At 52.9% G+C, this 22210-nt stretch overlaps 1 protein-coding gene across 1 annotated transcript; it reads left to right on the forward strand.

Annotated features, from left to right (window-relative positions):
- Window positions 1–17374: 17374 nt before the first annotated feature.
- CCR9 (C-C motif chemokine receptor 9) lies at window positions 17375–21733 on the forward strand. Its single transcript, XM_075548964.1, has 2 exons — window positions 17375–17395; window positions 20651–21733. Exons 1-2 carry the CDS (start codon window positions 17375–17377, stop codon window positions 21731–21733), a joined length of 1104 nt encoding a protein of 367 aa, XP_075405079.1.
- Window positions 21734–22210: the final 477 nt, after the last annotated feature.

Below are 22210 nucleotides of genomic sequence, written 5' to 3' on the forward strand. Positions count from 1 at the left end.
AGGGATAAGTGGTTCTCGGGTCTCATGCTTTCTGGTGGTCGGACCAGGGTGCAGCTAGTTCCCTGCTTCAGCTAACAAGACTCACTTCCTGCAAGACACCTCTGAAGAGAAGCCACATGGACCTACCCCATGAAGCCCTGGGTGCTGGAGCAGCCATGTGGAGACCCCTGCCAACGCTGAGATGTTTACACATTCACTGAATCGGCTTTCCTCCTGCAGTTGGCGTCATAGTGTGTGTTTTGTGAGATGGAGGAGCACTTTGTGGATTGGTGTTGGACATATGGGTTAATGTTGGACTTGTGGGCTTGGGCAGCACTGGGTTGGGATGTTTTCTTGATGTGCACTTACCCTTTATATAAAACGCTCTTATACATGGGTTTCTGTGGATTTGTTTCTTTAAAGTACACAGACTAACACACTGCCACAACCTGAAGGAAAGCTCTCAGGAGCCTGTGAGAGTCCCTGGCTCCCAGCCCCGCCACTCGATCCCCAACCTACAAATGCTGCCTTATTGGAAGAGTGGCAACGTTGCTGTCCCATCCTGGGCAGGGTCCTGGCTGCTTCGTTAGATTGAGGTCTGTCTTCCCTCTTCTGGGGCCTGCCTCCTCGGGCCTTGGTCCCTTTCTGAACTAGAACTTCTTTGTTGTTGTTGTTCTTTTGTTCTAGGGTGCAGAGAGCGTAGCTGCCTTCCTCGGAGACGGTGAAAGACGCGTCATGGCACGCACGCGTGAGGCCTCTCCTTCTCACCGAGCCACGGATGCATCTGCCGGCGCCTGTGGTGTGTGCACACGCAGGTTTTTCCATAGCGTGACGCTCACGCCCACACACCACCAGCAAACAGAGCGAAGCCCCCAGAACGACTCTAACGGCCCGAGATGAAAGACAGACAGCCACAAGGCAGCGCCGACAGATGCCGAGACAACCAGCAGGGACGTGCGCCCACCCCAGCTGAAATCTGGCTTCCTCATTCTCAGAACAGGGGTCTGGTGGACCTGCCCGAGGACGCCTCTTCCCCTTGGAAGGCTCCTGAGGAAGGGGGGACGCTGGGAGTCTGGCACAGGCTTATCAGCGCCCATCAGGGGAAACGACATCGGGTGGTCTGTGGTCGTCACAGGGGTTATCTGAACGCTCATCACCCACGGGTGCTGAGGGGCACAGAAGAGCAGCCGGGTGGTACAGAAGCCCCGCTCACAGGGCCCGCCCCCAACTGTAGCAGGGCTTATCTCCGGGGTGTATCTTGAGGGGGAAAAGCTTGTGTCTGGGGGCTGGTGCTCGGGAGGTACTTGTCGGCTGCAGAGGGGCCTAAGGGGTGGGGACCACTGGCTCCACCCTCCGTGGCGCTGACTGTGACGGCTGGAGGTCAATGAGGCCCCCCAGACGGGGCATGGTGTGGCCTTAAAAACCGGATGCTGGCCACCTCCTCTCTTCCAACCTCTTTCCAAATCTCACCCCTGTTGACAAGGGTGTGGAAGAACTGCAACATGTCTCCACTTGGGGTTATGAACACAAGGTATCCAGCCACTGTGGAAAACAGCCCTGTGGCTCCCTGGAAAGTTAAACACAGAGCTGCCAGGTGACCCCGCAGTTCCATTGGCGATACCCCGATCGACAGGGGAACAGATCAGCAGAATGAGGTCCATGAAGAGAAACTAGGTCCCACAGGCTAGTGCTTTGGAGCCTTGAAAGGGCTCTGCTGAGTCAAGCCAGCATGTGTCAATCCCAGAAGGACCAGCGGCAGCCCTCCCGTATCATAGCGACAGCCACCAAGTGCCTGGAGACCAAAGTTTACCTGTGGTGACCATGTGTGCGCGGCGGAGAGGGGTCAGAGGCGGGGTCCTTGTTTAAGAAGCGGCAAGTAACTTTCTGTTTATGTGACGGAAAACGTGGTATCAGTGATGATTTCACGACACCAGGGTTAATGCAAAGGACGCCACCCAACTGTGCCCACGTGGAAAGTGGCAGACTGGCCAGTAGAGTGGATTCTGACTCATCCTGACCCCACGGGACAGGGTAGAACTGCCTGTGCAGTTCCTGAGGCTAGAACTCTTGATGGCAGTAGAAAGCCTCATCTTTCTCTCTCCCTCAGAGGGGCTGGTGGTCTCGAAGTGCTGACCTCAGGGGTTGAAGTTCAACGCATAACCACCATAATTCCAGGACTCCCTGCATATATATATATATATATATATATATATATATATATATATATATATATATATATATATATATATATATGACAATAAACAAAAATATTTCTAAAAGACTTGATGGAGAGAGGTTCTGGACGGTTTTAGAAAAGGGCTTTGGAGTAGGCAGCTTTTCCATCTTCCATCCTTTGTGAAAGCATCGACGTTATCACTGAGAGCAGTTGTCTCCACTGCTCATGGGGAGCTCTAGTGGCATTCGGAGCAAACCCCACAGCCCCACACCAAACCGATTGCTGCTGAGTTTATTTCAACTCACAGAAACTCCGTAGGCCGGAGCAGAACTGCCTGGTCAGGTTCCAAAGGCTGTGAATTTGATGGAAGCAGACTGTCACATCTGTCTCCCCGAAAGGCATCTTAGAAAACTCCCCCTCATCCAAGCAGAAGACCGGGGACAGGGTCAGATTAAGCTGTGACGGTTGGCAGAAAAGAATAAAAGCGAGAGCAAATTTAACACGGGCCCAAAGGGAAGACAAACGAGAACATATTAAGTTCTAACCTTAACTGTCGCTGCGTGACATCACTTTCCAATGCATTCTGCCTGGCGGTAAGACGACCATGGTCAAAGGTCAGAGGGAAGTCTCTGGAGGCTTAATTCACGTGTTGGCTCTCCAAATGAATTCTGGGCTTTCACTGTCCAGCGTAGCCTTCAGCAAACTGGATGCTGAAAGTTTAAGTTGTAATAGAATTCCCTCCTCTGATCTTGGATTTTTACTGTCTACAATCCTTGAATCACACCATCTGGTGTATGCTCCTTCCATGTGGACTTAGCTTAGACGGCTTCACTTAGACGGCTGCTTGTTTTAAAACAAGCCTGTAAGACCCCAGAGGCTATTCTTTCAGAAAGCTGGGCACCATCTGATTTTTTTTTCCACCCCTTTGCTGTAGCATCCAGATCCTCAGTGATCTCTTCATAAGGGCAAGTACTGAGCAGGATCACGTCATAAGAACTTAACTGTTCTTAGATTTAAGTGAGAGCTTAAAACATGATGGAGTCGCAATTCACGGTCCACCCTCCTGTCCAGCGCAATCCTTGGCAGAGAGAGTCAAAGATCCTCACATGCCTGTTGGTTAGAGACACTGAATGACTACAGAGGAATTGTAAGCCCCAGAGGCCTCACACTAACTGCCTTGGAATTAGAGGCCCTCATTAGTGATGCATGACATTTTAATGTGGTCTTTTTCATGTGGCCATTTGAAAACTGGGGACCTTTTGATACAGTTACTCAGGTACTGTGGGAAATTTCCAACCTAAAAATAAACCCAACCTTGAACATACAACTTGAAAAAGAAAAAAAGAAGACGTCTCAACGCCTGGGCTCAGGGTTGGTGTCAGGGTCAGCAGGATTCAGCTTTAATTTATGTTTCTTTTTCAGTTTATTTCTTTATTTTGCTGTTTCATTTCATTTTATTTATTTTTCTTTAAAAAAAACATTTTATTAGGGGCTCATACAACTCTTATCACAATCCATACATACATCAATTGTGTAAAGCACATCTGTACATTCTTTACCCTCGCCATTTTCAAAGCATTTGCTCTCCACTTAAGTCCTTTGCATCAGGTCCTCTTTTTTCCCCCCTCCCTCCCAGCTCCCCCCTAATTTATATTTCTTATAGAACCAAAAAAAAAAAGCCCCACGATTGATGGTCGGACTTACAGGGTCACAAAAATCCCCTAAGTTTAAAACAATCGGACATCTTGCAAAGTTTCCCTGGGCAATCAGCCCATGTTACCCATGTCCCCATAGGGGTGGTGTGAGAGAGGGGAAGGGCTACAGAGAGGGGACAGGGGCTGGCAGAGTGGGGCTCTGGCTCCTCTGGTGTCTTGCCTTTGGAAGCTCTGATCCAACCATTGGTTCTGGCCAGGGGGAGTCTCATGCCCAGAACGGTCAGGGAAACAAGAGTGTTGGGCTGTTTTCTGTTCCGTTTCAGAGATGCGTGGTTCCTGGGAGATCCATGTGGTGATGCCCCACCCCGTCATATCTTAGGGCTTGAGTCAGAATGTGGATTCCTGGGCCCCAGCTCTGAATCTTCTAAATCAGACTTGACTGAGGGTGGGGCTTGGGCGTCTAGCTGCCTTTTTAAAAACACCTCAAGAGATTTAATCCAAAGACCCTCAACCCATGGCCGGCAAGTTGGCCAAGCAGCCCATACTCCAAGCAGCTCTACGCGCCATAGGACGGAGTAGAACTGCCGCTTGGGGGTTCCCCAGGCAGACAGAAACAACGGAAGCCGAATGCCACTTCTTTTTCCTGAGGAGCGGCTGTGGGGCTCCACCAGCCTGCCATTCAGCGAGCAGCCCAGTGCTTTAACCTGTGCACTAGCGAGGCCCCTCAGGGAACTCGCATGCATGCTGAGCGTTGCACACCCCTGAGCTGAACCGGTGGATGAGGGGGTTGACTGGAGACCAGGCCTGCAAGCGGTGTAGACAAAAGGGGAAAGCACGGACCATGGAATAACTCCGAGGCCCCTCCTGCCAAGAGTTCTCTTGTCTCTTTTCCACGAGCGGCTTTTGTGATTTCGAGACGCCAACCAAGTCAAACCAAACCCAACCCAAAGAACCAACGTCCATGACCCACAGTCTACTTGGACCCACAGTGATCCAACGCAGGATTCTGAGGCTGTAAATCTTTACGGGAGCAGACAGCCTTGTCTCCCAGGGAGCGGCAGGTGGGTATGAACCCGTGACCCGGCGGGGGTCAGCAGCCCAGTGCTTACCTGGACACCGAGAGGGCTGTTTTGTGATTCGATGGTCATCGTAGATCCCTGCTGCTAGCATCCACCTACGTTTGAAAAGTAGGCGGGAATCTGTCCTTGTGGTTGCTTTGGGAAGGAATGCGTGGGTGGGTGTCAGGCCTATGTGGAAGGTCTTGTTGCCACCACGTGGTTGGCACTGACTCGCGGTAAACTTAAGTACGGGTTCGCGTCTAGGAATGTCCACAATATGGGTTCCGTGACACAGGGTGCGGGGTGATTTGGGCGTTGTGTGAGCACCACCTTGAAACCTCCCTGGACCACGGAGGCCTCATGGAGGAGTCATGCCTTCAGTGGTCGTGGCAGCAAGGCCAGGGGCAGGAGCAGAGTGAGAGTAAGCCAGGCAGGAGCGGGCAGAGGGGCCCAGCCTGAGGGTCTCTGAGCACCAAGAACCACCTGGCCCCTTAGTCCCTCCAGTCACCGACCCTGGTCAAGCCCGTCCTTGGCTAACTCTGGTGCCCTTGGGGGCTGGCAGCAGCAGCCAAAAGGTGTTGGGGAAACTTTCAGGGTGATGGTTCCCAGGGGAGGGGAAGAACTACCCTGGGAACTGGTCTACAGGGGGGGTTGGTCTATGGGGGGGGGCTGGTTGGCTGCTCCATCCGTCCCTCTTAGAGGGAAGCAGGCCAGAGCAGGAACCTGACCGGTGGATGTCATGCAGGACCCCCCAGTGAGCTCGAGCCTCTGCGGTGGGCACAAAGGCTGGGGTCTCTCATCCACGCCTGAGAGCGTCACGATGCGTGCGATAGCTTCACGGGTCCCGTGCTGCAAACGCAGAGCTCTGTTCGTCTCCTCTCCTTTGAAGTGGCTCAGACTCTGCAAGAACTCAGAGGCCACACCACTGAACTCTTGACCTCCCTCTGAGCTCCACTGGAGAAGATCTAAGGACCCGGTGAGGCCTCTGCCTTCAAGACCTCCAGCAGATCGCACCCCGCGCGAATGCAGGGCAGCCTGCTGGAACCAACGTTTCCCTTCACCTCCCGTCTCTGTGAGGGCTGCCAAGTCTCTCCGGCCACGTGAGCCTCCAGATTCTCCTCCGGTGGCAACAACTGCCCGGGCTGACACCTGGGCGGGGGGAAGGTGGGGGGTGTCACTTGGCCGTGGCTCGTCCCTCCCTTCCATTCCGTGGCAGGTGTGCTTTGGATTGACCTTGACCTTCTCTCGGGCCATTGCCTCCTAGGTGCCCTCCCCCGCCCCTCCAGTCTTCGATGACTAGTCACGATCAACAGAATTAAGCAAAAATGCCTCCCTCCTCCCCAGCCCTGCCCTTTCATGGTTTTTATTGCTGGCCTTAGACACGAGAGTTGCAAAGAGCTTACAGCTATCCCGGTGCATTGGGCTGCAGACCAGAAGGCTGGCGGTTCAAACCCACTCGTCCCTCCATGGGAGGAAGAGGAAGCCGTCTGTTTCCATAAAGAGCCATAATCCTATAAGGTGATCCACGTAGGCAATGTTCTACACCCTAGTTTGGTGAGTGGCACCTCGGGGCTTAAGATGCCATCCGAGGTACAATGTTGGGTCTCTCCACATCCAGAGGAAAGAGGATGGAGGGATGTGTGTGTGTGTGTGTGTGTGTGTGTGTGTGTGTGTGTGTGTGTGTGTATACCACATTGAAGGAAGGGGGAAGTGCAGAGTGGAGACCCAAGGCCCAAGTGTCGGCCAATGGAGATCCCCTCATAGAAGGGTTTAGGAGAGGAGATGGGTTAATTAGGGTGTGAGGTAGTATCGATGAAGAACACAGCTTTCCCCCAGATCCTGGATGCTTCCTCCCCCCAACTACCATGATCCGAATTCTACCTTGCAGGGCTGGATAGGGCAGAGGTTGTACACTGGTACATATGAGGGCTGGAGGCACAGGGAATCCAGGGCGGATGATACCTTCAGGACCAAGGGTGTGAGGGGCGATGCTGGGAGAGTGTAGGGTGAGTGGGTTGGAAAGGGGGAACTGATTACAGGGATCCACATGTGACCTCCTCCCTGGGAGAGGGACGGCAGAGAAGGGGGGGAAGGGAGACTCCTGATAGAACAAGATATGACAAAATAATGATGTATAAATTACAAAGGGCACATGAGGGAGGGGGGAGCGGGGAGGGAGGGGAAAAAAAGAGGACCTAATGCAAAGGGCTTAAGTGGGGAGCAAATGCTTTGAGAATGATTGGGGCGGGGAATGTATGGATGTGCTTTATACAATTGATGTATGTATATGTATGGATTGTGATAAGAGTTGTATGAGTCCCTAATAAAATGTAAAAAAAGAAAAGGGGGAAAAAAAAGAAAGAAAGAAAATGATTAGGGCAAAGAATGTACAGATGTGCTTTATACAATTGATGTATGTATATGTATGGACTGTGATAAGAGTTGTATGAGCCCCTAATAAAACGTTTTAAAAAAAAAAACAAACAAGCCAATAAAAATGAACAACATGTTAAAAAAAAAAAAAAGAAAGAAAGAGAATGGAGGGAACCTGAAGACCCATGGAAACAATTGGTCCAGCGGGGACCATAGGAGTATCCATCTGTACAAGCTTGACACCCAAAGAACCAGACGGTGCCCAGCGACAGCTGCACCCTGTTCTGAAAGGGATCCCATGAGAAGGTCTGGAATAGAGGGGGAGAGAAATCTGGAACAAGACTCAAAACCAGGACCAGCCTTAAGAGTCGGATAGAGGTTGGTGGAACCCCTGAGGTGATGGCCCTCACACACCCTTCGGGTCTGGAAATAACCACCCCCCACATAGCTCAATGTTAAGTCAAACACCCCCCAAACTAAGCTCACTGCCACCGTGATGATTCCAATTCAGGGTGACCCTATGGGAGCGGGAAGGACCGCCCTCGGGGCTTTCGGAGGCTGTCGATCTTTGCGGGAGCAGAAGGCTCCATCCTGTGGAAGGGGAGCCCACAGACCCCTAGCGCTCTTGAAGCAATAGACAGGTCTCCACGGGGAACCCTAGCTAGTGAGGGACGCACCCTTAGAACAGCCAACCCTTTGAGCTGAGACAGCGTTCAACCAGAGGCGTAGTTCAAAAGGTGCAGCAGCAGGGAGCCAGGAAACATGGGAGATACACTGTTTCCTTCCGCGGATGGCAACGGCTGCTTGAAACATGATGTGCATGAACCTTTGAATGGAAAATTGGTGTGCTCTGTAAATCTTGACTCATTTAATAATAAAAATTACAATAAGATAAATCATATAATTGAATATCAGGTAATGTCATATCATTTAAAATTATAATTAAAAAGAAAAAAGAAGCTAAGTGAGAGATATTCTCTGCTCCCCCTCCACCCCACCCCCCAACAAAGAAGACGGATGGCCTATGCAGCCCTAGAAGCAGCTCTACGCTGTCCTGTAAGCTCGCTATGTGTCGGAATCACTTCAAGGCCAGTGGGTACAGCTATGGTAGAGGCGTTGGTGGTTCAGTGATGGGATTCCTGCTTTCCGATAAAGGAAACCCAGGTTCGCCTCCCAGCCAAGGCACCCCACGCACGGCCCCCAACCGTTTCCTCAGGGGAAGAGTGGATTCCTATGGTGCTGAACCGGTTTCAGCCGAGCTCCAGATGGAGAGACCAGGAAGAAAGGCCTGGTGATCTACTTTTAAAAATCGATAAATGAAAACCCCATGGATCACCGAGGTCCAATCTGCCATCAGTCACGGGGATGGCCCAAGACGGGGCAACAGGTTCCCTGTGTGTTAGTCCAGGTAGACAAGAGAAACAAATCCAGGGAGACTCATTTATGTGTAAGAGATAACTTGATATCAATGAGTAATTGTATATTGAGAAAACAACCCAGCCCAGTCCAGATCAAGTCCTTAAGTCCGATATTGGCCCATATGTCCAATACCAGTCTTTAAATCCCTCTTCACACTCACAAAACACACGCAATGATGCCAAATGCAGGAAGATCGCAGGCCGGTGGGTGGAAAATCTTGTGGATCCAGGGGCAGTGGAAGCATCTCAGTGCTGATGTGGGTCTCCACGTGGCTTCTCCAGCTCCAGGGCTCTGGCTGCCATCAGCATAGCACCATGTGACTTGTCCACAGGAATGTCTTGCAGGAAGAAGAAGCAGAGCCAGTGTGCCCCGCCTCCAGGGAAGAAGATCAGAGTTCCCAGAATCCTCAAGAGAAGGCCAGGCCCACACAGAGGCCTCATTGGCTGTGGCCTGATTGGCAGGCTAGACTCCATCCACCCTTTCACAAGTTGACAGATCATGTAACTGCCACACCCGGGTAGCTCACACCACCACCACCAGTAGACCCCCTGCCAAAGCAGTGGAGCTAAAGCTCACTGGGCTTTATGCCTCCTGGGAAAGGAAGGATTTATCTTTAGTCCCTTCCACCCCCAGGAGAGGAGAGGAGTTTTGTCCCTGGCCTGCTGCCCCGGCCTTGGCTACAGGGTGAGCTGTCACAAGGCTGTTAGAACAGGGAATGTTCGTACAGCTCGCAGCAGTGGCTGTCCGCCACACGTGACATTTTAAACTCACTGCGATGAAGGCAAGGCAAACAACGTACAAATCAGTTTCTCAGTCATGTTGACCACATCTCCATCACTCGGCAGCCACACGTGGCCAGTGGCCCCCATCGCAGAGTCTTCCAGCAGATAGCCTCGCTTGCTCTAGGCTTCCAGGGCTGACGTGAGCCTCTCGCTGCTGACTTGTGACTGAGGAAGTTTTCCCTGTTTTGTTCAACGGGTGCTTCATAAGCACCTAGCAACCAGGACCAGCACTCACAAGACACCGGTCCCTGTGGAGTGAATGAACAGGAGAGGGTCCTGACAGATGTGGGCCCAGCAGACATCTGAACCGGGGACTCTTGTGCATCTTTTGTACCGATTACAATCACACCACCAAACGGCGCTCCCCACTGGACCTTCCAAGCCTTCCTCAGGGAAGAAGACAGCTATGCTTGCCTCTCCTAAAGACCTTTGGGAATATGGCTTCTTTTTGGGGGGGAAATACGTGCTTTTGGGAATATGGCTTTTCCAATATATACAGAAGGCTCAGGATGGAGTGCCCGGTCACCAACCTAGATTTAAGTATGGAGGGTCAGGAAAGCAGAGGACGGGAACAAAGCCCCCAAATCCGGAGACTGTTCTAGACACGTGGCATATGAGTGCAAGCTCGAGGGAGCCCAGACCTGCCACTCTCCTGTGTCCCCTCCACCAAGTCCCCCCAGAGTGGCCAGATGTGGCGGAAGTGGACGGCAGCATCTCCTCCACAATCCTTCTTAAACACACCACTCTGTCCCACCCTCCGAAAGCTCTCCAGGAGCAGAATGCAAGTTCAAAGAGAGAAGTCGCCCTTGCCGAAGGGCATGAAGAAGCTCCTGTTGTCACCCAGCTCTGAACTGGAGCTGCCAGGAAGTCTCATGGAAATCGGGCATCAAAGAACAGAAGATCATATTATTGTGTGCTCACCTTCCCTTTACGACCACTGAAGACAAACAGGTGCATTAGCAAATGTGATGAAGAAAGCTGATGGTGCCCGGCTATCAAAAGATATAGTGTCTAGGGTCTTGAAGGCATAAAGGTAAACAAGTGACCATCTAGCTCAGAAGCAACAAAGCCCACATGGAAGAAGCACATCAGCCTGTGTGATCACAAAGTGTCAAAAGGTCAGGTATCTGGCATCAAAGAACAAAAATATCATATCACTATGAATGAGAGAGGGTGCAGATTAGGGACCCAGAGTCCATCTGTAGGCCACTGGACATCCCCTACGGAAGAGTCGCAGGAGGAGTCAAGCCAGTCAGGGTACGATGCAGCTACGATGAAACAAACAACTTTCCTCTAGTTCCTAAATGCTTCCTCCCCCCACCCCCACTATCATGATCCCAATTCTACCTTAAAAATCTGGCTAGACCAGAGGTTGTACACTGGTACATACAGGAACTGGAAACGTAGGGAATCCAGGACAGATGATTCCTTCAGGACCAGTGATGAGAGTGCCGATACCGGGAGGGTGTGGGGAAGGTGGGGTGGAAAGGGGGAACCGATTATAAGGATCTACATATAACCCCCTCCCTGGGGGATGGAAACAGAAAAGTGAGTGAAGGGAGACATCGAACAGTGTAAGATATGACAAAATAATAATAATGTATTAATTATCAAGGGTTCATGAAGGAGAGCAAGTGAGGAGGGAGGGGGAAAAATAAGGAACTGATGCCAAGGGCTCAAGTAGAAGGATGTCTTCAGAATGATGAGGGAAACAAACGTACAATGTGCTTGACACATGGATGTAATAAGAGTTGTACAAGCCCCCAATAAAATGACTTTTTAAAAAAAGATGGGCCTTTGCTGCATGGAATGAGAGACCAGGGGAACCCCATCCTCACCAAGTGCCCCCCACCCCCACCCTCTGAGAAGCCAGAAGTTTCCTCCACTGCTTCCTCCATCTCCCGGCCTCCCCCAGCCCCAGGGGAGGGTCTGGCAGTCTCCTGCCTGCTCTGAGGCTCCCCTGAACCACAGGAGACAGCTGGGAGGAGGGAATCATCCCACAAGAGCTACTGTTTCTCTTCATCCCTGAGGGCTTTCCATGCATCTCCCCAACCCTCTCCGGGACAGACAGTGTCTTCTTGGGATGATCTTACCTGGTGCAGACACAGCTCCAGCCATGAGGGTAGAGAGGCCGGCATGGTCCCGCTGGTCTGGCCCTGAAGAGGCTTCCCGTGGACCTGATCAGGCTGCTGGCCCCGTGTTTTGGAGAAACACACTCACCCCTGACCCCTGGCCTCCTGGCCCAAACCAGACAGAAAGCCAGTCCGGAGGGGCCCGCTCTTCCCTTCTTCTCCGGCAGGACTTGACAATTCAGCGCGAGGTGAGAGTTCGTATGGAGAGCATCTGGCCAATGCTCGCTCACTGTTCGTGTTGGAGGAATGAATGCAGGGTGAGGTCAGGGAATTTCGGGGCACAGTCATACCACCATCCCCTCAAGCCTGGTGACTCAGCCACTCCTTTCATTCTTACTGCTCCTTTTCTGTTCTCCAGGGGGTTCGGTTTGGGGCCCTGACCCATGGCCTGCATTACTTGGTTCTGCGATGAGGGGCCACAGTGGGTGAACGCCCCAGGGGCCACCGACCGAGCAGCACACTGAAAGTGGGACGTTTATCTCCACAAGAGGTTAGCTATGATTTCCCACACCCCACCCCACAGTCCAAAAGTCCAAAAAGGGGGATCTTAGTTCTACTAGTGACCACGAATCTTTTGTTGCCTTAGGCCGAAGACCCCACTTACAACCACGAACCAAGACCTATTTGCGAGCTTGATTGAAAGTGTAACCTGTATGTGGCTTTTCTAAATCTCAACACAACACCCAAGATGACGAAGAAGAAGAAAGTACGATACTTGCTGACGGAGTTGCCTCCGGATGGTCACCGTGAAATAAAATATTCACATGCGTGGCTCCGGATCCAAGGAGCGGTGGTCCTCACCCCTTCCTCCCGAAGCAGGGGGACTCTGGCCCTGTGTGTGTGTAATCTGAGGTGCCCCACAAGCACACCCTTCCCAGTGGGGCCCCTGTGCAGTGGTGGAGCTCTTCTGCCTGCGATGCAGCTGGTCATGCAAACAAGGAACTGGCCTTTGAAGCGCAAGCAAAGATCCTCATGCATCTACTACATTTCAATAGGTGTCTAGGACCCATCGCTACCATATTGGACAGTACCGCCATGCAGGGTTTAGGTACCATCGATCCAGGCCCAAAGGAGCTACGTCGTGAAAGATGATAGTGGGGTGGTCACTTCCTGCAGGCCTGCCTGCTTGGATATCACCCCCTCCAGTCCTCTGTAAATGCACCCTCCTCTCCACGGGTCTCCCCACAGCCTCGCTCCCTGAGAGCAACCGAGCCCTCTAGGAAAAGACATTACTCTGAGCATGAGCTATTATTGTTCCCTCAGGCCAGCTCAGCTTCCCCCCTCCCTCCCCCCGAAACACTGCTGAAGACAAGTGAGTCCCCTCCCTCCTGGCTGCCTACTTAGAGCCCAGAGAAGGCCTGCCCCTCGTCACAGGCAGCAGAGACGCCCAGCCCTGCCCCAGAGACTGAGCTGCGGAGGCCCGCTCTCCTGGATCCTCCCTCGCTGCCCTCTGGCTGTGAGTACACCCACTCTCCTCCCCGTCTCTGTGGGCTCAGCCTGCACCGCCCAGCCCAGGCAGCCCCCTCAAACTCCAAGCTTCGTTTTCAAGCACTGGCTCCTGGGACTGGGCAATGACTAGGCAGCAAGCACACCTGTAGAAACTTCCAGGGAGGCAGAGGTGACTTTGGCAGGGCCCTGGGCCAGGCTTCCAGGATGAGTAAGCAAGACTCGTCCCCCGCTTCCCCCACACACTTGCAAAGCTGAGGTTCAGGGGAGTCTGAGATTTTGTACTGTAAAGGAGAGACAAGAAGGTGCTTGAGGACAGGTGACAAGAAGGCGGCTTGGGGCTTGGAATGGCCAGCTTCCCTCTGCCCTGTGAGAGTCCCAGGTCCGGACAGGAAGTGTTGGCCAGCATTCTCTGTAACAGTGAAAACCTGGAAGCAGCCAGCCTTGGTCGCGACAGACTCTGTCCAACACGCTTGGCTGTTGGTCCACATGATGGGCCAGCTGTGTGTTGAGCTGGTGTGGAAAGAGGTCCGTGGGAGACTGTTTGTTAGAAAATCCAGGTGGACAACGGGACACCAGGAAGAGCCTGTGTCTCAGAGGTTGTGTTTCAGAGAAAAGAAAAGACATTCCCCCACAGGTCTGCCTCCGACTATGAACAACGGTTGCACCAGGGAAGTGTTGTCAGGGTCTTCGTGTGTGTGTGTGTGTGTGTGTGTGTGTGCATGTTTGCCTGCGGTTTGTTTGTTTTTGCACTGAGAGAATATTCTTTTGTGGTCCGGACAAAGAACAGAAGCAGTGTTGTTTTATTCTAAGCGGCTCCTCGCGGAGTCCTGCTTCGTCCTTGCAAGCACATACCTGCGCTTTTGAGTTCCGGTTAGCTAGCCCCAAGGAGCCCAGGGTGGCCTGCGGAGCGCTGAACTGAAAGACCTTGTTGCCTGCAGCCCCCGCGACAGGAACCTCTCCCTCCCTTGGGGACAACGGCAAAACCCAAACCAGTTGCCGCTCCATTTCTACTCAAGGCACGACCCCAGGTGTGGGGGCGGAATGAGGCCCCATGAGGTTTTCAGTGGCTGGACACAATGGCCAGGCCTTCCCTCCAAGGCTCCTATGAGCGGGCTTGAACTTCCAGCCTTTGGATGAGCAGCCAAGCGCATTATTAACCTAACCATTCAGGTCCTCCCTTTGCTGGGCAAACTGAAACCAATGGGCATTTCAGAGCCCCGTTTTGCTCCCAATGCCTGATTTTCTGTCACCTGAAAGCCCCTGGCTCATCCATCGTCCACTGGAGTGAGAGCCATGTCTTTGGGAAGGAGGTGGGCTCCCGGCCTGAAGACCACTTGACCTAAAGCTGTGCAAGGCTCCCGCACCCTAAAAAGGTATCACAAATGGACCACCCCCCCAGGAGCCTGTTGGCCAAAGATCAAAGGTAGAGCTTGTATATCTGGCTCCTGTCCATGTCCTATGCCTGGGCCACCCACTGCAGGAAGCAGGGGTCCGGCTGCAGGGGTCCGTGTCCACAGGAGTCAAGTGCATGTCGGCTGGTGGATCCACATCATGCTGGCTGTCGGGTTGGTTATTTAAGGGCAGCTCCAACCCACCAGTTCCCCTCCCCGCAAATCTCACTGCCATTAAGTTGATTCTGACGCATGGCGACCCTACAGAAGCGCCCCCATGGGTTTCTCAGACAGCCGTGCCTGACGGGAGTAGAAAGCCTCATCTTTCTCCCACAGAGCGGCTAGGGGTTTTGAACTGCTGACTTTGTGCTTATTGGTAACCACCACACCAGCCACACTTTATAAGGACAGCAGAGAATACCAAATAATGCTTGGATCTCAACACGTTGCACTTATAAATGGCCAAGGAGCATTAACTTCTAGGCTAACGTTTCTAATGGGCACTTTTCAGCCTCGGGAGTTGGACCTCCTCTTTGCCTTCCCTGTCCTGGGGCAATGTTTTCCCTCTCCCCGCTCACCACAGCCTTCCAAGGCCAGCAAAAATGGCACCACTTCTGTGAGGCCCGCCTGGGGGCTCCCCAGCGCTGGAGGCGTGACTCTGCTCCCAAGTCCTGCAGCGTGCTCGGGCATGTGCCGTTGTCAATCTCTGCATACACAATGACCCACTGCATGTGACAGCGCGCTTCCTGGGGGCCGTGGGGGGTCATAGCCCACACATTCTTAAACCCAAACCTGTGTATCCGACACACAAGGGCCAGTGGGTGGGTGGGCACCAGGGGTTGGAGAGAGTCCCAGAGTCCCGAAACCACTCTGCATTTTGCACAGAGCGCTCACACTAGCCTTGCCCCCAACCTTCACCACAAGCCCCCAGGGAAGGCCAGCGACGGTGTCCTTTTGACAGATGAGGAAACTGAGGTGCCCTGAGAGCATTTACTTCTTACCGAGGTCCATGGCCAGAACCGGACAGGCCCAGGGACAGGGGTGTGCTCGCTCCACTCCTGCTGCAAACCCAGGGGCAGGCATGTGTGCGGTGCCTTGGCAGAAAGGCCCAGCAATTGGCTTCCAAATCAACCAGCCACTGAAGCCCAGTGGAGCTCAGTCCTGCTCTGACACGCGTGGGCTCACCGTGAAGCTGAATGGACCCCGAGTGGACCCCCGAGCGAGGCCACTGTCAGCAGTACGAGGGAAGGTTTGGGGCAGCTCGGAGTCAAAGACCAGGGGGGGGTGGGGGGGGTGTTGGGGGGATGGGATGTGTGAGTGTGTGTGAGTGTGTGTGAGTGTGTGTGTGTGTGTGTGTGTGTTTGTGTAGAAGAACGGAAGCTAGCTTTGGGGTTGCAGCTGGTGGGACTCAAGTTTCTAAAAGCATTCTAAACGAAGTTAGGAAGAAATCAGCGAGAAGGTTCCAGGTGAGACTGGGGGCAGGTGTGTTTTCTTAGTGCTCTGTGACCTGATGCAAACCTTCTGTGAGCCCAATTGCATTTATAATGAAGCAGCACAACCTGAAAGCAAAACAACAACAAACTCCGATTGGGGTTAGTAGCCTGCGGCAACCGTCATGACCCTCGTTGCCCTTGCAGCTCTGAGGCTCTGCTGGAGCTCAGGACAAGTTCCTCCTGTGAACGAGCTTAGTAAGCACGGGAGAGCAGGGGGCTGGCTGCTTGGGTTGTTGTTGTTTTTTAACATTAACAAGTTATGTTCATGGTCGCTCTTAAAATTGTGAGCACAAGGTAAAACGTTGAAATTGTTTGCCAGGTCTAAAAGGAAAAGTAGGAGTCCTGGTGGTATAGTGGTTAGGTGTGGGGCCACTAACCAGAAGGTCAGCAGTTCGAAACCAGCAGCCGCTCCGTGGGAGAAAGCCTGGAGCCACAGGAAAGAGTTACAGTGTTGGAACCCACAGGGAGAGTTCTACCCTGTCCTGCAGGGTCCTTATGAAAGGCCATCAACTTGATGGCAGTGACAAGGATTTTTTTGGGAAAGGGGAAAATGAAAGCTATTTTTGTGCATCATTGTTGATGTCAGTTTCCTTACCGGTTGCGCAGTGCAGAGCCTGGTGGCGCAGGGTTAGCCTCGGGGTTCAGGAATGCACTCCGTTTGTGTCGAGGACCTGGGCAGGAGGGCAGAGGACCTGAGGACACAGAGGAGGCCCCTACAAATCCGGGGGTCAGGGCATTCTCAAATCAACCGCTGCCATCCTCTCCTCTTGATACTGGATCAAGATAGAAGATCATTATGGGGTGGTGGGGCATTCAGCAAAACGGGACTTGGCCGAGAAGTGGACAGACAAGAAAAAGGAGCTAATGGGAAAAGTCCAGCCTGCAGAAAGCTTAACAGCTTCAGTGACCCTGTCTCTGCTTCTCATCCACGGATGGGAGCAAAACCTGCTGACTGACTAAAGAGAAAGAAAACGAACGTTCGACTCTGGTGGCCAAGAAACTAACCACAGAGGTTAGCTTGACAGGGGAAGTTTTCTCTCGTGCCGCTGTCAACAACCAAGATGATTTGAAAACTAGAATCGTTGACTCGATATCTGTCTTAACATGAACTCTACTGTCTGCTTGGAATTTCTTTTTTTCCTCCCATGACCATCCAAAAACCAATCTCACTGCCATTAAGACAGTGCTGACTCATAGTGACCCCCAGTGGGTTTCCGAGACTGTAACTGTTTACAGAGTAGAAAGCTCCGTCTTTCTCCCACGTTGGTGCTGCTGGCGGTTTCGAACTGCCACCCATTGGGATTGCAGGCCAGCATTTTAACCGCTACACTATGGGGCTCCCTTTCCTGTGACCGTAAGCAGATAGAATAGCTAATCTCCATCTTTCGGTGTTTATTCCATTTGCCATCAATCTGTCTTTGTGATGTTTGTCTTTTCTTTCCAATGCAGGCTGGGCCCCGTTCCACCATGACACCCACAGATTTTGCAGTGAGTACACTCATGCTCCCCGGGCTCCCCAAAAAACGAGGCGAGGGAAAGAACCCGTGGTAGGGGAAGGAAGTCTGTGAGTTTCTCCGTTGAGCAGGGTGGATAAAGAGTGACTGTGGGAAACCCACCGGGGAAGTTCTGCAGGGCCACTGTGAGCCCCCGCTGACTCGATGGCAGTGAGTTTGGGGTTTTTGGGTGGGGTATTAAGTACCCAGGGACGGCAGTTCAAACCCACCAGCCATTCCTCAGGAGAAAGATGAGGCTGTCTGTTCCCATAAAGATTTACAGCAGTGTCTCCTGGAACAATGGGAGGGGGCTTCAAAAGCAGATCCCCACACTTTATTCTGGATTGTGGGCGATCTTACAAACGTTGTTAATGGCCAGGGGTACTGAGAATTCTTTTTTCCTGAAGAGGGGGCCTCAGGACAAAGAAGTTTCAGAATCTATGATGTGGCCTCTTGGAAATCCATGAGGCAGTTCTGCCCTGCCCTATGGGGTAGCTATGGGCCAGCCTCTACAACACAGCTGTGAGTTTTGCAGTCTGGGGTTGCTAATCCTGGTGGTATGCATGGTTCCCCCAGCTGACTCGCTCACTGAGAGTCCTCCCAGCAATGTCTTGAAGAATGGGCTGGCAATCTCCTTGGGGGTGGGGCGGGGGGTGGGAATCAGCACGGTTCTGCCCTGACCACAGATGTTGGCACCAGCTGGATGGAACCGGTTTCTCTGGGGTTGCTTCTCTTTGGGGGAGCCTTTCCCTTCCTCTTTCCTCTTCCTCATATTGCCCGTAAAACCGCCCACCTTGGCGTGAGAGGCCCCTGAAGCAGCACCTCCCTCTCTGTGGGAACCTGCAGGCCCTCGCTCCACTCAGGGGCCCGTGAAAGTCTATCGCATCGGGAAAAGGAGCAGCAGTGTTGAGAAGATCCACAGGACCTGCGTTTTGCACACTCCCAGTTAACACCTGCCTATCTGCCTGGCTTTGCATACTCCCCCACCCCCACCCCAAATCCCGGGGCTGTCCTTCACAGCCTCTTCCAGCTTTAGGACTCCCCATAACCATATCCATAACTTTCCCTTCATCCCAAACTTGTGTTGTTCCAAGTCTACTATGAGCCCTTGGCTTCTGGGATTACCCTCCTGGGCCTCGGACCCTGGAGCCCAGAGCCCGGAGCCCAGGCCATGACTGTGCCAGGCTCGGCCACGCCAGGGCTTTCCGGACTTCTTCACCCAAGGTTGTCTTCTCAAGCACAGCTTACAGGCCATGGCCAAGGCTGGAAGGGAACCCCTGAAGCAGGAATTTAAGGGCGAAGGGGGTCTGGGGAACAGTCTCATGGAGGACAGACGAGGGATTTTCCTTGGCGCAGCAGAATCGTGGGCCTCTCTGACTACCAGGCCTGAAGAGCCATCGCCTGGACTCCCTGGGGTTCTTTGTCTTTGTGGGAGGACCCTCCCCGGCTCACAATCTGGAAATGGAGCCAGGAGTCCATTCCAAGTGGGGGTCCACACTACCTCCAAGGGTCCTCCTGTAACTTGATCCCTGCCAGGAACTCATCCCCTTAGGTCTTGGGGGGATAGCTACTGCCCACTCAGGGTCCCCTGATATCTTGAGAAGCAATCCACAAAGACACCAAGTCCCCTGTTGAGAGGTTAAGAAATCTTAAAACAAAATCAGATTCAGAGAGACTTCCTGGGCTTTATTATGCTAATATGCATCTAAAATCAATATAGACCTGGCCTTTGAGCATTGGGACTTTCTAAGGAGATCTTGCATGCAGAGTCACATCTCTTCAACCAGTGGCATTCCACCCCAAACACAGCCTCATCTTCTAGAACAAAACAAACCAACTAAAACCCACTGCCATGCAGCTTATGCTGACTCCTAGTAACCCTATAGAACCGGGTCTGTGCATACCTGAGACTAACTCTTTACAGCAGTAGAAAGCCCTTGCTTCGCAGTGACTGGTGGTTTCAAACTGCAGACCTTGCAGTTAGTAGACCAATGCATAATCATGATGCCAGCCAAGCTTCTGATATGCTAGGACAGATGGAAATGATCTTGTATGTAGACAGGGAGAGAAGTATCTAGGTAGCATGAACAGTTAGGCACTCGAATACAAGCCCAAAGGTTGGCAGTTCAAATCCCCCTCCAGGTGTGTAGAAAGCTAGGCTGGATGAATTGCACATCGGGCATGACCAGGCATCAGCATAGACTCTGTGGAGATTAATAACAGCACAATATAGACAGAGGGAACACAGCCGGCAGAGGGCTCGGAGAACAGCTTACCAGTGCAATAGGATATTTAATATTTAGAGTTGACTATTTGGTAGGATTAAGTATTTAAAACAAAATAAAACCCTATTGTGGATTTGGGGTTCCTCGCCATCCAAATAAACACAGAATCAATTTACAGCTGTTGTGTATGCCAGGGCAGAACAAGGGGAGACATGGGATTTGCAAGGGGCTGTCCTTCAGAGGCTGGTGTCGCTGTGGATCAGGCATTTTTGAGCTGCTAGCTGCAACGTCAGTGGTTTGAAGCCACCGACCACCCTGTGGGAGAAAGTCGAGGCTCTGTGTTCCCGTAAGATTCACCGCCTCGGGAGCCCTGTGACTTGAAATAGATTTGGTGGCGGTGCGTTTGGGTTTGGGTTTTGTTCCCTGGAGCCATGGGAAGAGAGGGGGCTTCATAGCCTCTGGTAGGTTCTGGGAGCCCTTGGGGGGGGGGTCCTTGGAAGGGGGCTGCCGGGGAAGCAGACACATTTGTGGGTCTGTGGGCGAGGCTTTGGTGAAAGGCAGGTGCAGGGCTGAGCACACCTCTATTCCTGCATTAAGATCATCTCTGCCTCTTTATCTCCTCCACCCTTAGCAGATCTGAGATGGCTTCTAGGGATCTGGAAACTGTAAGAGGGTGGGGTGGGGTGTGTGTGTGTGTGTACATGAGTGTAGGCATGTTTTTGCACATTCAAGTATGTGTACAAACATGGGTGCATTTGTCAAGCCTGGCTTCACAAGTGTGCCAAGCTTAACCACCAAGAACTTTGAGGTCTGAGTAACCTTTGTGGGGTTCCTGTCACCAGGGCAAAAACCTTCTCCTAGCAGCAGGAGAGGGTGGCAGGGCCATAGTCAGGCCAGGGCTGGTGGAGGGACCATCGGAGAGCTTAAGAAAGGAAATGGGGAGCATAAGAGGTTCTTTCCACCCTTCCTGGTGGCTCTTGGCCAAAGTGAGGAGACATGCACTGTTGTCTTCCGTCCCTCTGCAGAGTCTCTTGCCTAACACGTCCGAGGAATACAACTACGGCTTCTCAGGGTCCCTCGACGACTACTCGTACTTCGGTGACCACTTCTGCGAGAAGAGCCACGTCCGGAAGTTTGCCAGCCACTTTCTCCCACCCCTGTACTGGCTGGCATTCATCATGGGCGCTTTGGGCAACAGCCTGGTCATCCTGGTCTACTGCTACTGCACACGGGTGAAGACCATGACCGACATGTTCCTTCTGAACTTGACCATGGCCGACCTTCTCTTCCTCCTCACCCTGCCCTTCTGGGCCTCCGCGGCTGCTGACCAGTGGAAGTTCTCGGACTTCATGTGCAAAGTGGTCAACAGCACGTACAAGATGAACTTCTACAGCTGCGTGCTTCTCATCATGTGCATCAGCGTGGACAGATACATTGCCATTACCCAGGCCATGAAAGCGCAGATGTGGAGGCACAAGAGGCTCCTGTACAGCAAGATGGTTTGCGTCACCATCTGGGTGGGCGCGGTGGTGCTCTGCACCCCAGAAATGCTCTACAGCCAAGTCACACAGAAATCGAACGTCTCCGTCTGCACGATGGTGTACCCGAGTAACCTGAGCACCAAAGTGAAGACGTCGGTCCTGACACTGAAGGTCATCCTGGGGTTCCTCTGCCCCCTGGGGGTCATGGTGTTCTGTTACACCATCATCATTCACACCCTGCTCCAAGCCAAGAGGTCGTCCAAGCACAAGGCCCTGAGGGTCATCGTCGCCGTGCTGACTGCCTTTGTCCTGTCGCAGTTCCCCTACAATTGTGTCCTGCTCGTCCACACGGTGGACGCGTACACCACCTTCATTGCCAGCTGCGCCGTCTCCACCAGCATCGACATCTGCCTGCAGGTCACGCAGACTGTGGCCTTCTTCCACAGCTGCCTGAACCCCGTGCTCTACGTCTTCGTCGGGGAGAGGTTCCGACGGGACCTCATGAAGACCCTGAAGCACCTGGGCTGCGTGAGCCAGGCCCAGTGGGTGTCGTTCACGAGGAGACAGGGCAGCGTGAAGCTGTCATCCATGTTGCTGGAGACCACCTCGGGGCCGCTGTCCCTCTGAGGGGGCTCCTCCGAGGTGGGTGGTCTCGGCGCAGGAAGAGGGCTGCTCCCCCACCCAGGGGACCAGAGAGACACGGAAGAGAAGCACAAAGGGACGGGAGAACGTCAGGAACAAGCGCAGTCAGAAGTTGCCACACTGAACTTCTCAAAGCTGACCGGCTCTCCCCCAGCAGGAGACGGTGGTTTGGCCTTGCCCTCCGACTGCACACTTGGCTTGCCTGGCCATCTCAGCGCACCAGGGAAGGCCATGAAGCCACCGTGAGCTGAAGCAAAGAGCACAGACCGCTGTCACCTGCTGCAGAAGCAGGCAGTCTCCTGGAAACTTGCGTCTTGGGGGCCTTTCTAGCCCACTTTGGGGGCCTGATACCCAGGCCAGACCTTGTGGATGCTTGATCTAGAGCAGCGGTTCTCAACCTTCCTCATGCTGTGGCCCTTTCATACAGTTCCTCATGTGGTGGTGACTCCCGCCTCCTCCCCA

Source organism: Tenrec ecaudatus, chromosome 4 (assembly GCF_050624435.1).
Source record: "Tenrec ecaudatus isolate mTenEca1 chromosome 4, mTenEca1.hap1, whole genome shotgun sequence".
Taxonomy (NCBI): Eukaryota; Metazoa; Chordata; class Mammalia; order Afrosoricida; family Tenrecidae; genus Tenrec; species Tenrec ecaudatus.